At 43.9% G+C, this 14237-nt stretch overlaps 2 protein-coding genes across 2 annotated transcripts; one reads left to right on the forward strand and one right to left on the reverse strand.

Annotated features, from left to right (window-relative positions):
• Positions 1–7313: 7313 nt before the first annotated feature.
• Positions 7314–9684, reverse strand: LOC141584940 (uncharacterized). Its single transcript, XM_074401914.1, has 2 exons — positions 9607–9684; positions 7314–9249 (listed from the first exon to the last, which is right to left on the reverse strand). Exons 1-2 carry the CDS (start codon positions 9682–9684, stop codon positions 8413–8415), a joined length of 915 nt encoding a protein of 304 aa, XP_074258015.1. The 3' UTR covers positions 7314–8412.
• A 1995-nt stretch (positions 9685–11679) lies between these two features.
• Positions 11680–13998, forward strand: LOC141584739 (putative lysine-specific demethylase 4F). The gene is made up of 2 exons (XM_074400277.1): positions 11680–13281; positions 13372–13998. Exons 1-2 carry the CDS (start codon positions 11994–11996, stop codon positions 13992–13994), a joined length of 1911 nt encoding a protein of 636 aa, XP_074256378.1. The 5' UTR covers positions 11680–11993; the 3' UTR covers positions 13995–13998.
• The last annotated feature ends 239 nt before the right edge of the window (positions 13999–14237 follow it).

Below are 14237 nucleotides of genomic sequence, written 5' to 3' on the forward strand. Positions count from 1 at the left end.
TGTACTAATAGCAAAAATAATAGGAAAAACACCCCAAAGGCATATCAGAGACCTTCCTGGCAATGCTTCCCACCACAGGTCTGGAGGTCTAGGAGGACAGATTATACGTTGCAATGTGAGAAGGGCATGAGATTTAGGAGGCAGCCAGGGGAGGATTGATATGGTTTGGATATGTGTCCTCACTCAAATCTCAGGTAGAATACAAATCCTGTTTTAGAGGTATGGTCTGGTGGCAGCTGATTGGCTCATGGTGGTGATTTCTCAGGAATGGTTTAGCACCACCCCTCTAGTGCTGTTCTTGTGATAGGGTTCTCACAAGATCTGGTTGTTTAAAAGTGTGTAGTGCCTACCCCCGCCTTCCTCCTGCCCCCACCATGAAAGATGTGCCTCCTTCCCCTTTGCCTTCCATGATGATTGTAGGTTTCCCGGGGCCTCCCCAAACCCAGACACGGCTGTGCTTCCTGTGAAGCCTGTAGACCTGTGAGCCAATAAACTTCTTTTCTTTATAAATTACCCAGGGATATTCTTCGTGGCAAAGAATGAACTAGTATAGTCACCCTATTCATCTAAGCCAGAAAAAATGGAGAACCCTAAGGATAGGAAAAACTTAGACAACATTAACAATAAGGTAGAATTGACAAATGAGATGATAGAAAATAAATTCTTTTCTTCAGGTGCTGTTGACAGCTGTCGTGATACCTCTGGTCTTTGTCTTCTTAGTATAAAATAATTTAAATAAGAGACATACAGCAAAAGAAGTACAGCATAGAGTAATTTATTGTCAAAGGAAAAGGATATTTGGAAAGTTAGGTGCAGAATATGTCGTACACACTGAGAGGGAAAGAATTCAGGGCCGGCTGCTTGTTGCAGAGAGATGGCATTGATTATTGCAGGAGCAACCCCCATCATGGGAGTTTTACATAGTTATTCATAAGGAGGTGGTAACAGGTGTTACTACTAAGCATGTACTGGTGGTCTTCTGGATGAACATGCACAGTAGGTGCACCTGCTTATTCATACATCCCATGCCTCATTAGCATCTTAAATCTCCACCCAGGGGTATGTTTTTTACTACTGTAATGAGCAAAAGATCAGTTTGACGACAGGTAAAATCAAAAATGAGCATGCTCTCTAAAAGGGAAAGTCCCTACTAAAGATATCTTTGCTCGAGTGAGTTCAGTTACAATATGAATGCTAAGCTTATCGTATTGGCTGTAGGGTCACCAAGGTCACTGCATCCCAAAAACATGGTCACGTCCTTGACAACCTATGCTGCCAAAGAATCAATTACAAAATATGACATTATATCAGGGTGAATAGAAAATATCCATATTTTCTTTAAACAAAGTGAAGAAAATTCAAACATTCTGAATTATTGTGCAATAAAATTTGAAATATTTTTGAAAGTCAGAAAACGTACAGGTCCTTTTCCTGACAGGTTAAAATTTTTTTATTGAATGGATCTCAGATTTGAGGGAAGTGCAAATCATAAAAGCCAAATTTCCACAAAACAATAAATATCTGTTGAGAATATGAACTGTGGAACAAGATAGCCTGATTCTGAATTCCAGCTTCTCTTACCAGCTTGTGTGACCTTGAAAATTACGTAACTTTATGACTCAGTTTCCTCAGTGTAAAATGGAGATAGCACCTACCTCGGGTGTTTAATTGGCAGTTCCATGAGTTAATATATGTAATTTGTTAATACCAATGCTTGGAATAGAATAAGAATTACTAGAGTGTTTTTAAATTTAAAACAATAACATAGAAAAAGGAATAGATGTGATTCATTTAGAATAATGCCGAGGAAAAGCTGTAGCCTTAATTATTTTCTCCATCACATTCAAAGAATAAAATTAACTGAATTAAGCTTCTGATTTACAAGTTAGGAAAAGATCAATTGTATGAAAGTAGCAAGAAGGAATTGATATGCATATATGCAGAAAGTGAGTCAGAATAACTGTAAAATAATATAATAAATCAACACAAAATGCCAATGGTATGGACTATTTTAGAAAAATTAATAGAATATTTAAGACATAAGTTTTTGTGTATGAAATACAGAATGGCAGAAGACCTGCCTCTTCAAAAATGAAAAGATGAGAGAATTTCACAGAGAAATTGTGTGAAATTTTTATTTCAAGTATACATAGGCCTTTAGAATGAGGGAAAAACTTCAAGTTTTAAAATAAGCACATCATTGACAGAAAATCCTGATGAGCTGCAGAATGAGAGAAAATGATGGCCAAAAATTATTTATGAACATCAATGTAAAAAGTTTAACTTAAATATTAGCTAAGATAATGTAAGTACTTTAAAAGCATGGCATACAGTAACTCCACGGGGTTTATTGCAGGAAGGCAGTGATGGTTTAAATCAGGAAATCTAGGAATATAACTTATCCCGTAAATGCAACCAGAAGAAAAGTTACGTGATCATGTGTATAGACGTCGATAGGCATTTGATACACTTCAACAGTCAGTCCTGTTTTACACACACTTGTAAGGAAGCAATGACTTCTTCCTTAAAATAAAATTCAAAAATTCTCTACTAGCTAGCTATTTTAGACCCAAGTCAGCATTTTCCTTAATGTGAGGTATTTGAGGCATTTCAGTCAATAATTTATGGAATTAGTGCTGGTAACCACTGCCATGACTTTTAGAGCTATCATTGATGGAAGGGAAGAAGTAAAATTTATTTTGTTGGAGTTGTTAAGGCTGAATGCAGAAAAAAACTCAAGGCGGGGGCGGGGGGCGAAATATCTAAATGGTTTCCCTATGGCTCTCACGCGGACTTCAACCATGGTTTCAATTTCAAGGAGGTCATGAATTTTGCCACCATGAGATAAAGAAAGTGGCCTCTCAGTGCATTATTGAGGAAGACGTTGTGACCTTTTCCCTGGACGCTGTCATGGGCATCCTATAACCCAGGTACCATGAGCTGTGGAAACCCAGGCAAGAAGGATTAGTTGCAGACCCCATGGAGTCCAGGGCACAGGCCAGCCTGGAGATGCCCACCTGGTGGAAGACCCAAGTGCCTGAGAAGGCTTTCTGGACTGAGGCACCACCCATGTCACCAGGGCCATCACCCACTCAGCCTATGGTCTCCAGCTGTGGTACCTGTTGCCTCACATTTGTATGCCTGTGTTCCCGTGGCCAATCTAGCCTGCAGTGATTGGCCATGGGAACACCTGGCACACAAATGTGAGGCAACAGGTACCTTCCCAGCCCAGGACCTTAGCTTGGACCCACTGCCCACCCTGGCTTTGTCAACCTTGGTCTGAACCTTTCAACTGGCAGATGTGGTTGGGGTCCTTAGCCTTTGTAACTGGGGGCTCAGAAGCCAATCCTCCGGGTTCCATCTAGCCAGGAGGTGCCTCTTGGTGGTCACAGACAGCACACCTCCAGGCCCTCAGCCTAATCCCCTACCCACAGATGCAGCTTTGATGAACAGTCCAGGATCCAGCATCCTGCTAAGGATTCTGGGTGCTACTGGGCCCCCACCCCTGTGCCCGTGGTCAGCCTTTATGCTCCACTTCTCTGCTCTGTGGGGGCTTCTTGAGATCGGTCACATTTACAACTCAGATTTTTGGGCAAATTTTCAGGCCACTGCAATTACAGTGCCTCCTGGTGCCTCCCTGTTAGCACCTGTGATAAGGACCCTGGGCACTGCTGGGTCCATGGTGGTTACCAAATTCACCTCTCAGATCTTGTAATACCTTTGAACGCTTCTAATTCTGTGTCACCAGCTGAGAGTTAATCCACCGGACATGAGTATGTCTGAGAACGAGGTCTTTTTGGTTTGCCAGGAGCTCATCTCTCCCAGTGTCCCAAACTTTGGGCCAATTATGGAGGCTGCGGCACTTCTGAAGAATTTGGACTGTGGGTCCCCTTCAATCTTCTTCCCTTATCTCTCCCTCCCCCAGCTCTCCCCTTCTTGCAAAACTAGCCTTTTATGACCAATTAGGTCAATAGAGTCAGAAAAAAAAAGCGTCATATTTCTAATTCATTGAGATATTTAAAGTGTGATGTCACCAGTATTTGTTAACAAATATATTAAAGGTCACCAAAATATAAAATCTGACTTTCTTTCTAATATTGTAATTTTGAAACATTGTGGGAGGAGGTTATTCTCCATGCATTTTTTTTCCAGTTATTTGAGAACATTTCAGGCAACACTCATTAATATTTTACGGGCTGGTTAGATTTTGTGGTGGTGACTGAGCTGAGCGTATGCTTATGAGGTTCTGGCTATCTGGCTGTGTGGGACCACTGGATCGCAGTTATGCTTTGAGGATGTTTTGGTAGGCCCAGCCTGGCAGTCAGCCAAACAGCAGGACCCAAGTTAGGGCAACATCCTAAAGGTTGAATAATACTATGGGCCTATAGGAAGTGCCACTAGTGATGCTGGAAACGTTCCCAAGAGGCAGAGGAAAGTTGAATTGCCTGATGTGTAGTGTACATTGAGGTCTGCAGAGAGGTTGGCAGCCATTTCAGACAGGCTATTCATCTTGTAAATGGTTACATTTTCTCCTTATAATTTTCTTAAAAACATTTTATTTTCTCGCCGGGCGCGGTGGCTCAAGCCTGTAATCCCAGCACTTTGGGAGGCCGAGGCGGGTGGATCACGAGGTCGAGAGATCGAGACCAACCCCGTCAACAGGGTGAAACCCCGTCTCTACTAAAAATACAAAAAATTAGCCGGGCATGGTGGCACGTGCCTGTAATCCCAGCTACTCGGGAGACTGAGGCAGGAGAATTGCCTGAACCCAGGAGGTGGAGGTTGCAGTGAGCCGAGATCGCGCCATTGCACTCCAGCCTGGGTAACAAGAGCAAAACTCCGTCTCAAAAAAAATAAAACAAAACAAAACAAAAAAAACATTTTATTTTCTCTAGCTTTCTTTACTGTAAGAATACAGTATACATGTAACATAAAATCTGTGTTAATAAACTGTTTATGATATCTGTAAGACTTCCAGTCAATGATAGGCAATTAGCAGTTCAGTTTTGCGGAGAGTCAAAAGTACTTAAGGCGTTTCAACTGCACAGGGTTTCAGCATCCTGAACCCCCTCATTGTTCCAGGGCCAACTGTACATGCATCTGTGTCTGGTCTCAGTATACTGTGCTTAGATATACTGTTGATATCAACTCAAATATCACAGTTTTATAAGGAAGAAGTCTTTTTGTTTGTTTGTTTTAAGGAATCATTTTGGAGATTGTCAAATATTTGACTCTAACCGGTGTTAGATTCTAACAGTGCTAGCTCTACCACCTTGAACAAGTGACTTAATGTCTCCAGGACTCAGTTCTGTCATCTGAAAGTCAGAGGTATGGGTTTTCTTATAGATCATAGTAAGAATTAAATAAGTTATTCTAAGAGGAGTAAATTGAACAGTGTTTGCCATTTTAAAATCATCATGTATGTTAGCTATTTTAAATAATATTTTACTGTCAGAAATAAAGAGGGATTTCTGTTCATCAAAAGATATGAAAAATAGAAAGAAATGACAAACCAAGGAGTGTGAACCAATATTGTTTTACTCATATCCAGTAAAGAGCTGATATCCATTATATATAAAGAGCTAGTGCAGAGAATATCAACCAATAGAAAAATGGACCAAATACATAATAGGCATTTCATGAGAATATCCAAATGGCCAATAAAACATGAAAAAATTACTCACTCTTATTTGTAATGAGGAAAAAGAAAAAAAAATTTTTTTTCAAGTTTTAAGTCTCACTGTGTTACCCAGGCTGTTGTGTGGGGACTCAATCATAAGTAACATGAATTTTAATGCCCTCACCTAACTGGCTAAAAACTAAAAAGTATGATATTGACCAAACATTTGCAAAAGTGAAGAGCATTGAGCACCCTCATACACAGCTATTTTGTGTAAATTGGTTGAAAAAAAAAAAAACTGTTGAAAAACAATCAGGCATAATGAAGTTTGAATTAACATACAGTTGTCCCTTGATATCCTGCAGGTGGAGGGGATTTGGTCCTTAGTAACCCCTGAGGATTACTGAGAGTTCTAGGAGGATCTGGTTGTTTAAAAGTGTGTACCACCTTCCCCTTCTCTCTTCCTCCTGCCCCAGCTATATATGATGTGCCTGCTTCCCCTTTCACCATAATTGCAAATTTCCTGAGGCTTCCTCGGAAGCAGCAGTTCTTATGCTTCCTGTACAGCCTGCAAACCATGAGCTAATTAAAACTCTCATCTTTATAATTTACCCAATCTCAGGGATTTTTTTTTTTTCTTGAGATAGTTTCCCTCTTGCCCAGGCTGGAGGGCAATGGTTCAATCTTAGCTCACTGTAACTTCTGCCTTCTGGGTTCAACAGATTCACCTGCCTCAGCCTCCTGAGTAGTTGGGATTACTTGGATTACTGGCACCTGCCACTACACCCAGCTAGTTTTTGTATTTTTAGTTGGAGATGGGGGGTTTCATCATGCTGGCCAGGCTGGTTTCGAACTCATTACCTCAGGTGATCTGCCTGCCTTGACATCCCAAAGTGCTGGGATTATAGAAATGAGGCACCGCACCTGGGCTCCAAGTATTTCTTTACAGCAATGTGTGAATTAAACAGTCACCCACTCAAAGCAGAAAAAATGGAGAAATCTAAGGATATGGAAAATTTAAACTATATTAACAACAAGGTAGTATTGACATACTAGATGATAAAAAATACTTCTCTCTTCAAGTGCCAAAAAAGCCAAATTTTCACAAAACAATAAATATCTATTACATGCATAAATTCTACAGCAAGAAAGCCTGATTTGTGAACTTGAAATTTACTTAAACTTACCACTCAGTTTCCTCAACATAAAATGAAGATAGCACCTACCTCATGTGTTCAATTGACAGTTCTTTGAATTAATATATGCAATTTGTTAATATCAATGCTTGGCACACAAGCATTATTGAAGTGTATCTGGATTTAAAACTTAATAAAATACATAAAGGAATATATAAGATTCATCTATAATAGTGGTGAGGAAAATCTGCAGCCTTAAGTATTTTCTCCATCACATACAAAGAATGAATTAGCTAGATTTAATTTCTAATGTCCAAGTTAGGAAAAGATAAACTGAAAGGAGCTGGAAGGAACTGATGCACCTATATACAGGAATTAATGAGTTAGAATAACTGTAAAACAATATACTAAATCAACACAAAGCACCAATGATACGGATTTTTTTGTTAGAAAAGTTAACTTCCTAAACAGAGAATTTAAGACATAAATTTCTGTGTATGAAATACAGAAAGATGACAGAAGATCTGCCTATACAAAAATGACAAGAATTAGACAAATTCACAGAGGAATTGTACGACATCTTCATTCATAGTATACCTAGGCCTTTAAAATGAAAAAAAGAAAAAATTCATGTTTTAAAATAAGTACATCATTGATAGAAAATTCTTTCAGTTCAATGAGATACTCTTCTATCTATGTTATGATTTGACCTTAAATCCTGATATTAACACACCATACCAATCTGCCATAATCAATCCATCCTGGGTAGTGGAACTGATGGTCTCTGTACGGTTGAAGCTGTGGTTGAAGACTGCGTGGCGTCTCTCAGCTACTAAGGTAGCATAAAACTCAGTATTTTGCTTGTCACACATTTGTTTTCAAATATTCTGAAATATATAGGGCTTGACCACACCAGAAATTTGAAGATATATAATGAAAATACTGGAAAAACAGCAGACCCCTGTTTGATGAAAACAGTAAACAATGGAATCCTGGACATGTGGGAACAATTTAGGACTTTCTGGAGCAGGAATGTGAGGTTGTCATAGAAGAGACCCTACCTATACTTTGGCATGGGGAAAACCACCTTTCCATGGCACACAGAGGATATGGACCTTATCATTTTCCTAGGAGGACACTTGTCCTTCCCCTTCAGGTGACTTGGGAGGACTCTTGGATTGCAACCTGGACTTGGATTCCCTCTTAGATATGGGGGAAGACTCCTGGACATAGATCTAGACCTGGACAGTGAGCAAGATCTGGAGACCCAGGAGGATTTGGATGTTTGTGGAGAGCTGGATTTGGAGGCTGATGGGGAGCGAGAGGGAGACCCAGACTTCGAGTGAGAGCAGCTGTTGTGGGCAGACCAGATGTAGGGAGACTTCCTGCATAGCTACAGGGGTGTAGTGAGATCAGCTGCAGTGAGGCCGGCTGTAAGATCGACTGGAGGGAGATCAGCTACAGCGAGTTCTGTAAGGAGATCGTCTGTAGGGAGATCGGCTGTAGGGAGATCTGCTGGCGGGAGATCGGCTGTAGTGAGATCCCCTGTAAGATCGTCTGGAGGATGATGTGCCGTAGGGAGATCGGTTGTAGTGAGATTCTCTGTAGGGAGATTGGCTGTAGGGAGATCGGTTGTAGGGAGATACACTGTCAGGGTTATCCTCTGTAGGCTGATCCTCTGTAGGGAGGTCGTCTGTATGGAGATTGGCTGTAAGGGGATCCTCTACAGTGAGATCCTCTGTAGAGAGACCAGTTGTAGTGTGATCCTCTGTAGGGAGATCGGCTGTAAGGAGATCCTCTGTAAGGAGATCCTCTGTAGGGAGATCCTCTGTAGTGAGATTCTCTGCAGGGAGATTCTCTGTAGGGAAAGCGACTGTAGCAAGACCTCCTGTAGCGAGATTGGCTTAGGGACCTGGAGCAGCTGGGACCCCGAGATCGGCTGTGGTGTCTCCTCCTGGGTCTGCAGCTCCACGGTCCGTAGCCGCCGCCCCGGGACCAGCTGCGTGGCGCCCCCCGGCGACCATAGCGAGCCACCTGCACCCGCAGCTCCCATCGGTCCAGCCCCGCAGCGTCCACCGCGGCCTCGGCAGCTTCCGCATCGCGCCGGTCGTGGAAGCGAAAGAAGGCAAAGACCCGGGGCGCCTTGGTGTGGGGCTCCCACGGGACGTGCACGTCGCCCGCGTGCCTCGGGCTGTCGGGAGAGGCGCCGTAGGTCAGGCTGTCCGCTTTGAGGGTGATCGTGCCGTCCACGTCGGGATGGGGACGGCGGCAGCTCACGGCTCCCAGAGCAGGCGCGGGCGGTGCGCCCCGCGTGGGGGCGCGGGGAGAGGCGGGCGGAGAGGCGGGCGGAGAGGCGGGCGGAGAGGCGGGCGGAGAGGCGGGCGGAGAGGCGGGCCGCGGAGCTCCGCAGGGAGCACCCGGGAGCAGCGACTCGCAGATTCCCAGTTCCAGGCCAAATACGCCAGGACCCAGAGGAAGGTTTCCTCTTGGTGGCTGAACTCCAAATGAAGCCGGGGCCCAAAGAAATAAATAAAAATCCTTTTTGTTTTTTTAAGTTTTGAGTAACAAGGTCTCACTGTGTCATCCAGGCTGTTGTGCGGGGACCTCATCATAGAAAATGTTTGAGATGCTATGAACAATACATCTATGTACAGAATACAGAGGCCAGACACAGACACACGTACAGTTGACCCTTGAACATAACCAGTTGATTAACATAGGTTTCGTTTGTTACATACATTCTATAATCGTATTCTTACAATAAAGTAAGCCAGAGAGAACAATATGTTTTTAAGAAAATCATAAATAAGAGAAAATACACTTGTAATACTGTACTGTATTTATGGATACCTTAAGTTTACTTCCTGCATTCTCTAGAGTAGTCTGTCTGGAATGGCAGGCAAGCTGCTGCCGATCTACAACATGCATCAAGCAACTCAAGCTTTTTTTTTGTACCGTCATGACAATTTCTCTGCTTCTTGGGAATACTTAAAACACCAGTAGAGACACTTCCTTATGGGTTCTATGGTGTTATTTAAGCTTTATGATATTGCACTAGACACGAGGAAAAATACCCGAGAACCCGAAAGATTGCTATTTGCTGCAATTCACAATTTACGGAAGAGAAATCTTGCTTACGTGGAGTAGTGTCCCCCAGGCTTTTCAGGGGACGTGGGGCACATTTGAAGTCACCGCAATAGCAACATGAGAGAGCTACAAAATTCTTAAGATAGCGCAGTATGCATTATCATCAATTTTACAGTTATGAATTAATACTGAATATTCATTTATTTATGTATATATTTTTAAGACGGTCTGGCTCTGTCATATATATGCGTATATAAGAAAGAAAAATGAGGTTACACCATGAATGTAAAAAAATGTAGATACTAGTGCATTTTATTATTTATTACCATATACACAACTTTGTTGTAAAAACTTAATCAGCACTTACACACACAGAGACCATACATGGTGCTATATATATGTATATATATATGACAGAGTCTGGCTCTGTCACCCAGACTGTAGTGCAATGAGCTGATCTCGGCTCACCCCAACCTCTGCCTCTGAGGTTCAAGGGATTCTCCTGCCTCAACCTCCGGAGTAACTGGGATTACAAGCATGAGCCTCCACACCCGGCTAATTTTTGTTTTAGTAGAGACGGGGTTTCTCCACGTTGGTCATGCTAGTCTTGACCTCCCAACCTCAAGTGACCCACCCGCCTTGACCACCCAAAGTGCTGGGATTACAGGCATGAGCCACTGAGCCCAGCCTGTTTATATTTATCTCAACACACATGGCACCATGTATTGTCTCTGTGTGTGTAAGTTCTGATTAAGTTTTCACAACAGAGCTGTATATATTTTATGGTAATAAATGATAAAATACACTAGTAGAGACGGAGTCTCCCTCTGTCGCCAGGCTGGAGTGCAGTGGTGTGTTCTTGGCTCACTGAAACCTCCCCCTCCCCCTCCCAGGTTCAAGTGATTCTCCTGCCTCAGACTCCCGAGTAGCTCGGATTACAGGCATGTGTCACCGGCCAGCTGATTTTTGTATTTTTAGTAGAAAAGGGGTTTCACCATGTTAGCCAGGATGGTCTCAATCTCCTGACCTTGTGATCCACCCACCTCGGCCTCCCAAAGTGCTGGGATTACAGGTGTGAGCCACCTCGCCTGACCAGTTTGACTTTTAATTACTTAGCATTGTTCTAGGATTGATTTAAAGGTAAAATAAAAGGGAGCGGCATGGATGGGTGGGATGCCTAATCTGCACCCAGCCCCATTATTACATTGGCTGGGGACTGATTGGGTTAGGATGCCATGGAGGTATAAAACCAGGGTCTTTGCAACCTGGGGCTTCACTTGGAGTTCAGCTACCAAGAGGAAACCTTCTCTCTGGGTCCTGGAGTATTTTCATCAGAAATTGTGAGATTTTGGTGGAAGGTAGGTCATTTTATTTCTCTGCTGGAACTCTTTTCAGTATTTGTCTTACTGAGAAAATTATTATCCCACAAGTTGTTCATAAGATTCAGTTAAAAATTTTAAAACATCTCTGCCAGATTTTTAGCTATGCCTCCTAGGTTTCGTCAATGCATTTCATTTGTATTTTCTTTTCTCTTCATGCCTATGATTTTTTACTTCTCACCATAATCTTTTTGAAAAGTCAAGCTTTAGTTTTTATCACCATTCCTATTGGGGGTTCTGTTTCCTTTTGCAATGGTTGCTGCTCGTGTCTTTACTGTCATTGTTTCATTGGATGTTAATGTATCCAGTTTCTTGAATGGAGTCTTTAATTCATTCCTTTGCAAACATGATCATTTTCCCTCTTAGTTTGATTAGATGCTGCTCTTTATCTGTTTTGTTATTTGACCTTATATCCTGATGTTAACACAGTATAACCTTTAGTTTAGCTTAATACTAGCTGAGTATTTCTTTTGTCTCATTATAAATGTATTTTCAAATATTCTGTATTTTTTGTTGTTCAAGTTTATTGTTTTGACTTCCTGGAAGAGACACCCAGGTACGGTGGCGTTAGCAGCTTCTTATACAGCCAAGCCTGAAAGTCAGGAGAAACCTCACAGTGATACCTCCGATTGAGGAAACTCACAGGGCTGCAGGTGGAGCCTCACAAATAAACCATAGCATTTTGAAAAAGAAAAGGAGAGAAAGACATTATTCCCCAGCACTCAGAGGACACCTAAGAACTTGTGAGTCAGCTGTTTCTCGTGTGCAGCCATGAAGTCTGTGAACTCTGTTCCCCAGAACACAAGCTGTGCCATCATGACTTTTTACCCAACCATGGAAGAATTTACAGATTTCAACAAATATGTTGCTTACATGGAGTCCCGAGGCGCACACCAAGCTGGCCTCGCCAAGGTAATTCCACCCAAGGAATGGAAAGCCAGAAAGACCTATGATGATATTGAAGACATCTTAGTCACCACTCCCCTCCAGCAGGTGACCTCTGGGCAGGGAGGTGTGTTTACTCAATACCATAAAAAGAAGAAGGCCATGACGGTTGGGAAGTATCGCCATTTGGCAAACAGTAAGAAATATCAGACTCCACCACACCGGAATTTTGAAGATTTGGAGCAACAATACTGGAAGAGCCACCCCAGTAATTCACCAATTTATGGTGCTGATATTAATGGCTCCTTATTTGAAGAAAACACTACACAGTGGAACCTAGGACACCTGGGAACAATTCTGGACCTGCTGGAGCAGGAATGTGGGGTTGTCATCGAGGGCGTCAACACCCCCTACCTGTACTTTGGCATGTGGAAGACCACGTTCGCTTGGCACACGGAGGACATGGACCTTTACAGCATCAACTACCTGCACTTCGGGGAGCCCAAAACATGGTACGCAGTGCCCCCAGAACATGGCCAGCGCCTGGAGCGCCTGGCCAGTGAGCTTTTCCCAGCCATTTCCCGGGGCTGTGAGGCCTTCCTGCGCCACAAGGTGGCCCTCATCTCCCCTGCCGTTCTCAAAGAGAACGGGATTCCGTTCAATTGCATGACTCAGGAGGCTGGGGAGTTTATGGTGACCTTTCCCTATGGCTATCATGCAGGCTTCAACCATGGCTTCAACTGTGCAGAGGCCATCAACTTTGCCACTCCACGATGGATTGATTATGGCAAAGTGGCCTCTCAGTGTAGCTGTGGGGAGGCGAGGGTGACCTTTTCCATGGACGCCTTCGTGCGCATCCTGCAACCTGAGTGCTATGGGCTCTGGAAACACAGGCAAGGTTCAGCCTTTGTGGATTACATGGAGCCCAAGGTTGCAGAAATCCAGGAAGAGAGCACCTGGAGGGAGGATAGAGCACTTAGGAGAGCTGCTCTGGGCCTGAGGCAGCTCCCTAACCACACAGCCAGCCGTCCCACACAGACTGTGCCTGCAGGGCTCTGTTACAACCCCAAGGGCCTTGGCACCGATGCTGTGCCAGAATCTGAAATCCAAACCCTTGGAATGTCAGCCTGGGTTTTTCGTGCTTCCACTGGAAGGCACCGTGGCCGTGGCCGCGGTTTTGGTCGAGGTCGAGGTCGTGGTCTTGATCGAGGTCGAGGTCTTGGTCTTGATCGAGGTCGAGGTCTTGGTCTTGATCGAGGTCGAGGTCGAGGTCGAGGTCGAGGTCGAGGTCGTGGTCGTCGTCGTGGTCGTGGTCGTGGTCGTCGTCCTCGAGAACTGGGGACTGAGGAGACAACTGTTCAGTCTGCAGCCAATGGGCACCTCTCAGTGGAGACATGGAGCAGAGTTCAAGGCTGCAAACCTCACTTCCAGTATGCTGATGAAACTTTGATGGGCAAACCCACATCTTCGAGCAGGGGCCTTCTGCATCTTGCCAAGCCTTCTGGCTGCTGCTGTGCCTCTGATCTTCAACCCTTGGGGCCCCCGCTGGATCCTGATGAACCGATGCACCCTGGCCCGTGCCTGGCGTCCCTTGACAGCATTGTTAGTAATCTCCCTGATGTTCTCATCGCTCCTCCCAATGTCACTGTGCCTTTGATTAAGTTCCCCAGGGACACGGGTGGGGACCAGAAAACTGTGCTGAACGTGGCCAAGGTTGTAGCAATGGAACATTCTTATGCCTCTGGGGTTCTGTTCCCAACTACGTTTTCCAGAATTTCCTGGGCCCCTGACTCATCTGCTGGGCCTAAAGCCAGACAGAGATATGCCACTGACTTTGGAGACATTTTCCTCCAAACCATGATCACTCCTCTGGACCCATGGCTATGAAATACGGTGCCAAATGTCTTTTTTTTTTTTTTTTTTTTTTGAGACGGAGTTTCGCTCTTGTTACCCAGGCTGGAGTGCAATGGTGCGATCTCGGCTCACCGCAACCTCCGCCCTCTGGGTTCAGGCAATTCTCCTGCCTCAGCCTCCTGAGTAGCTGGGATTACAGGCACGTGCCACCATGCCCAGCTAATTTTTTGTATTTTTAGTAGAGACGGGGTTTCACCATGTTGACCAGGATGGTCT

This window comes from Saimiri boliviensis, chromosome 6 (genome assembly GCF_048565385.1).
Source record: "Saimiri boliviensis isolate mSaiBol1 chromosome 6, mSaiBol1.pri, whole genome shotgun sequence".
NCBI lineage: Eukaryota > Metazoa > Chordata > Mammalia > Primates > Cebidae > Saimiri > Saimiri boliviensis.

Bases quoted from the DNA above. Each gene is read 5' to 3' on its own strand.
- LOC141584940 (XM_074401914.1), bottom strand. From the start codon at position 9,684: ATGCATGTTGTAGATCGGCAGCAGCTTGCCTGCCATTCCAGACAGACT. The intron at 9,250-9,606 runs GTATCCATAAAT...TTTGGAGTTCAG, and splicing joins ATGCAGGAAGTAAACTTAAG to CCACCAAGAGGAAACCTTCC.
- LOC141584739 (XM_074400277.1), top strand. From the start codon at position 11,994: ATGAAGTCTGTGAACTCTGTTCCCCAGAACACAAGCTGTGCCATCATG. The intron at 13,282-13,371 runs GTTTTGGTCGAG...ATCGAGGTCGAG, and splicing joins GCACCGTGGCCGTGGCCGCG to GTCGAGGTCGAGGTCGAGGT.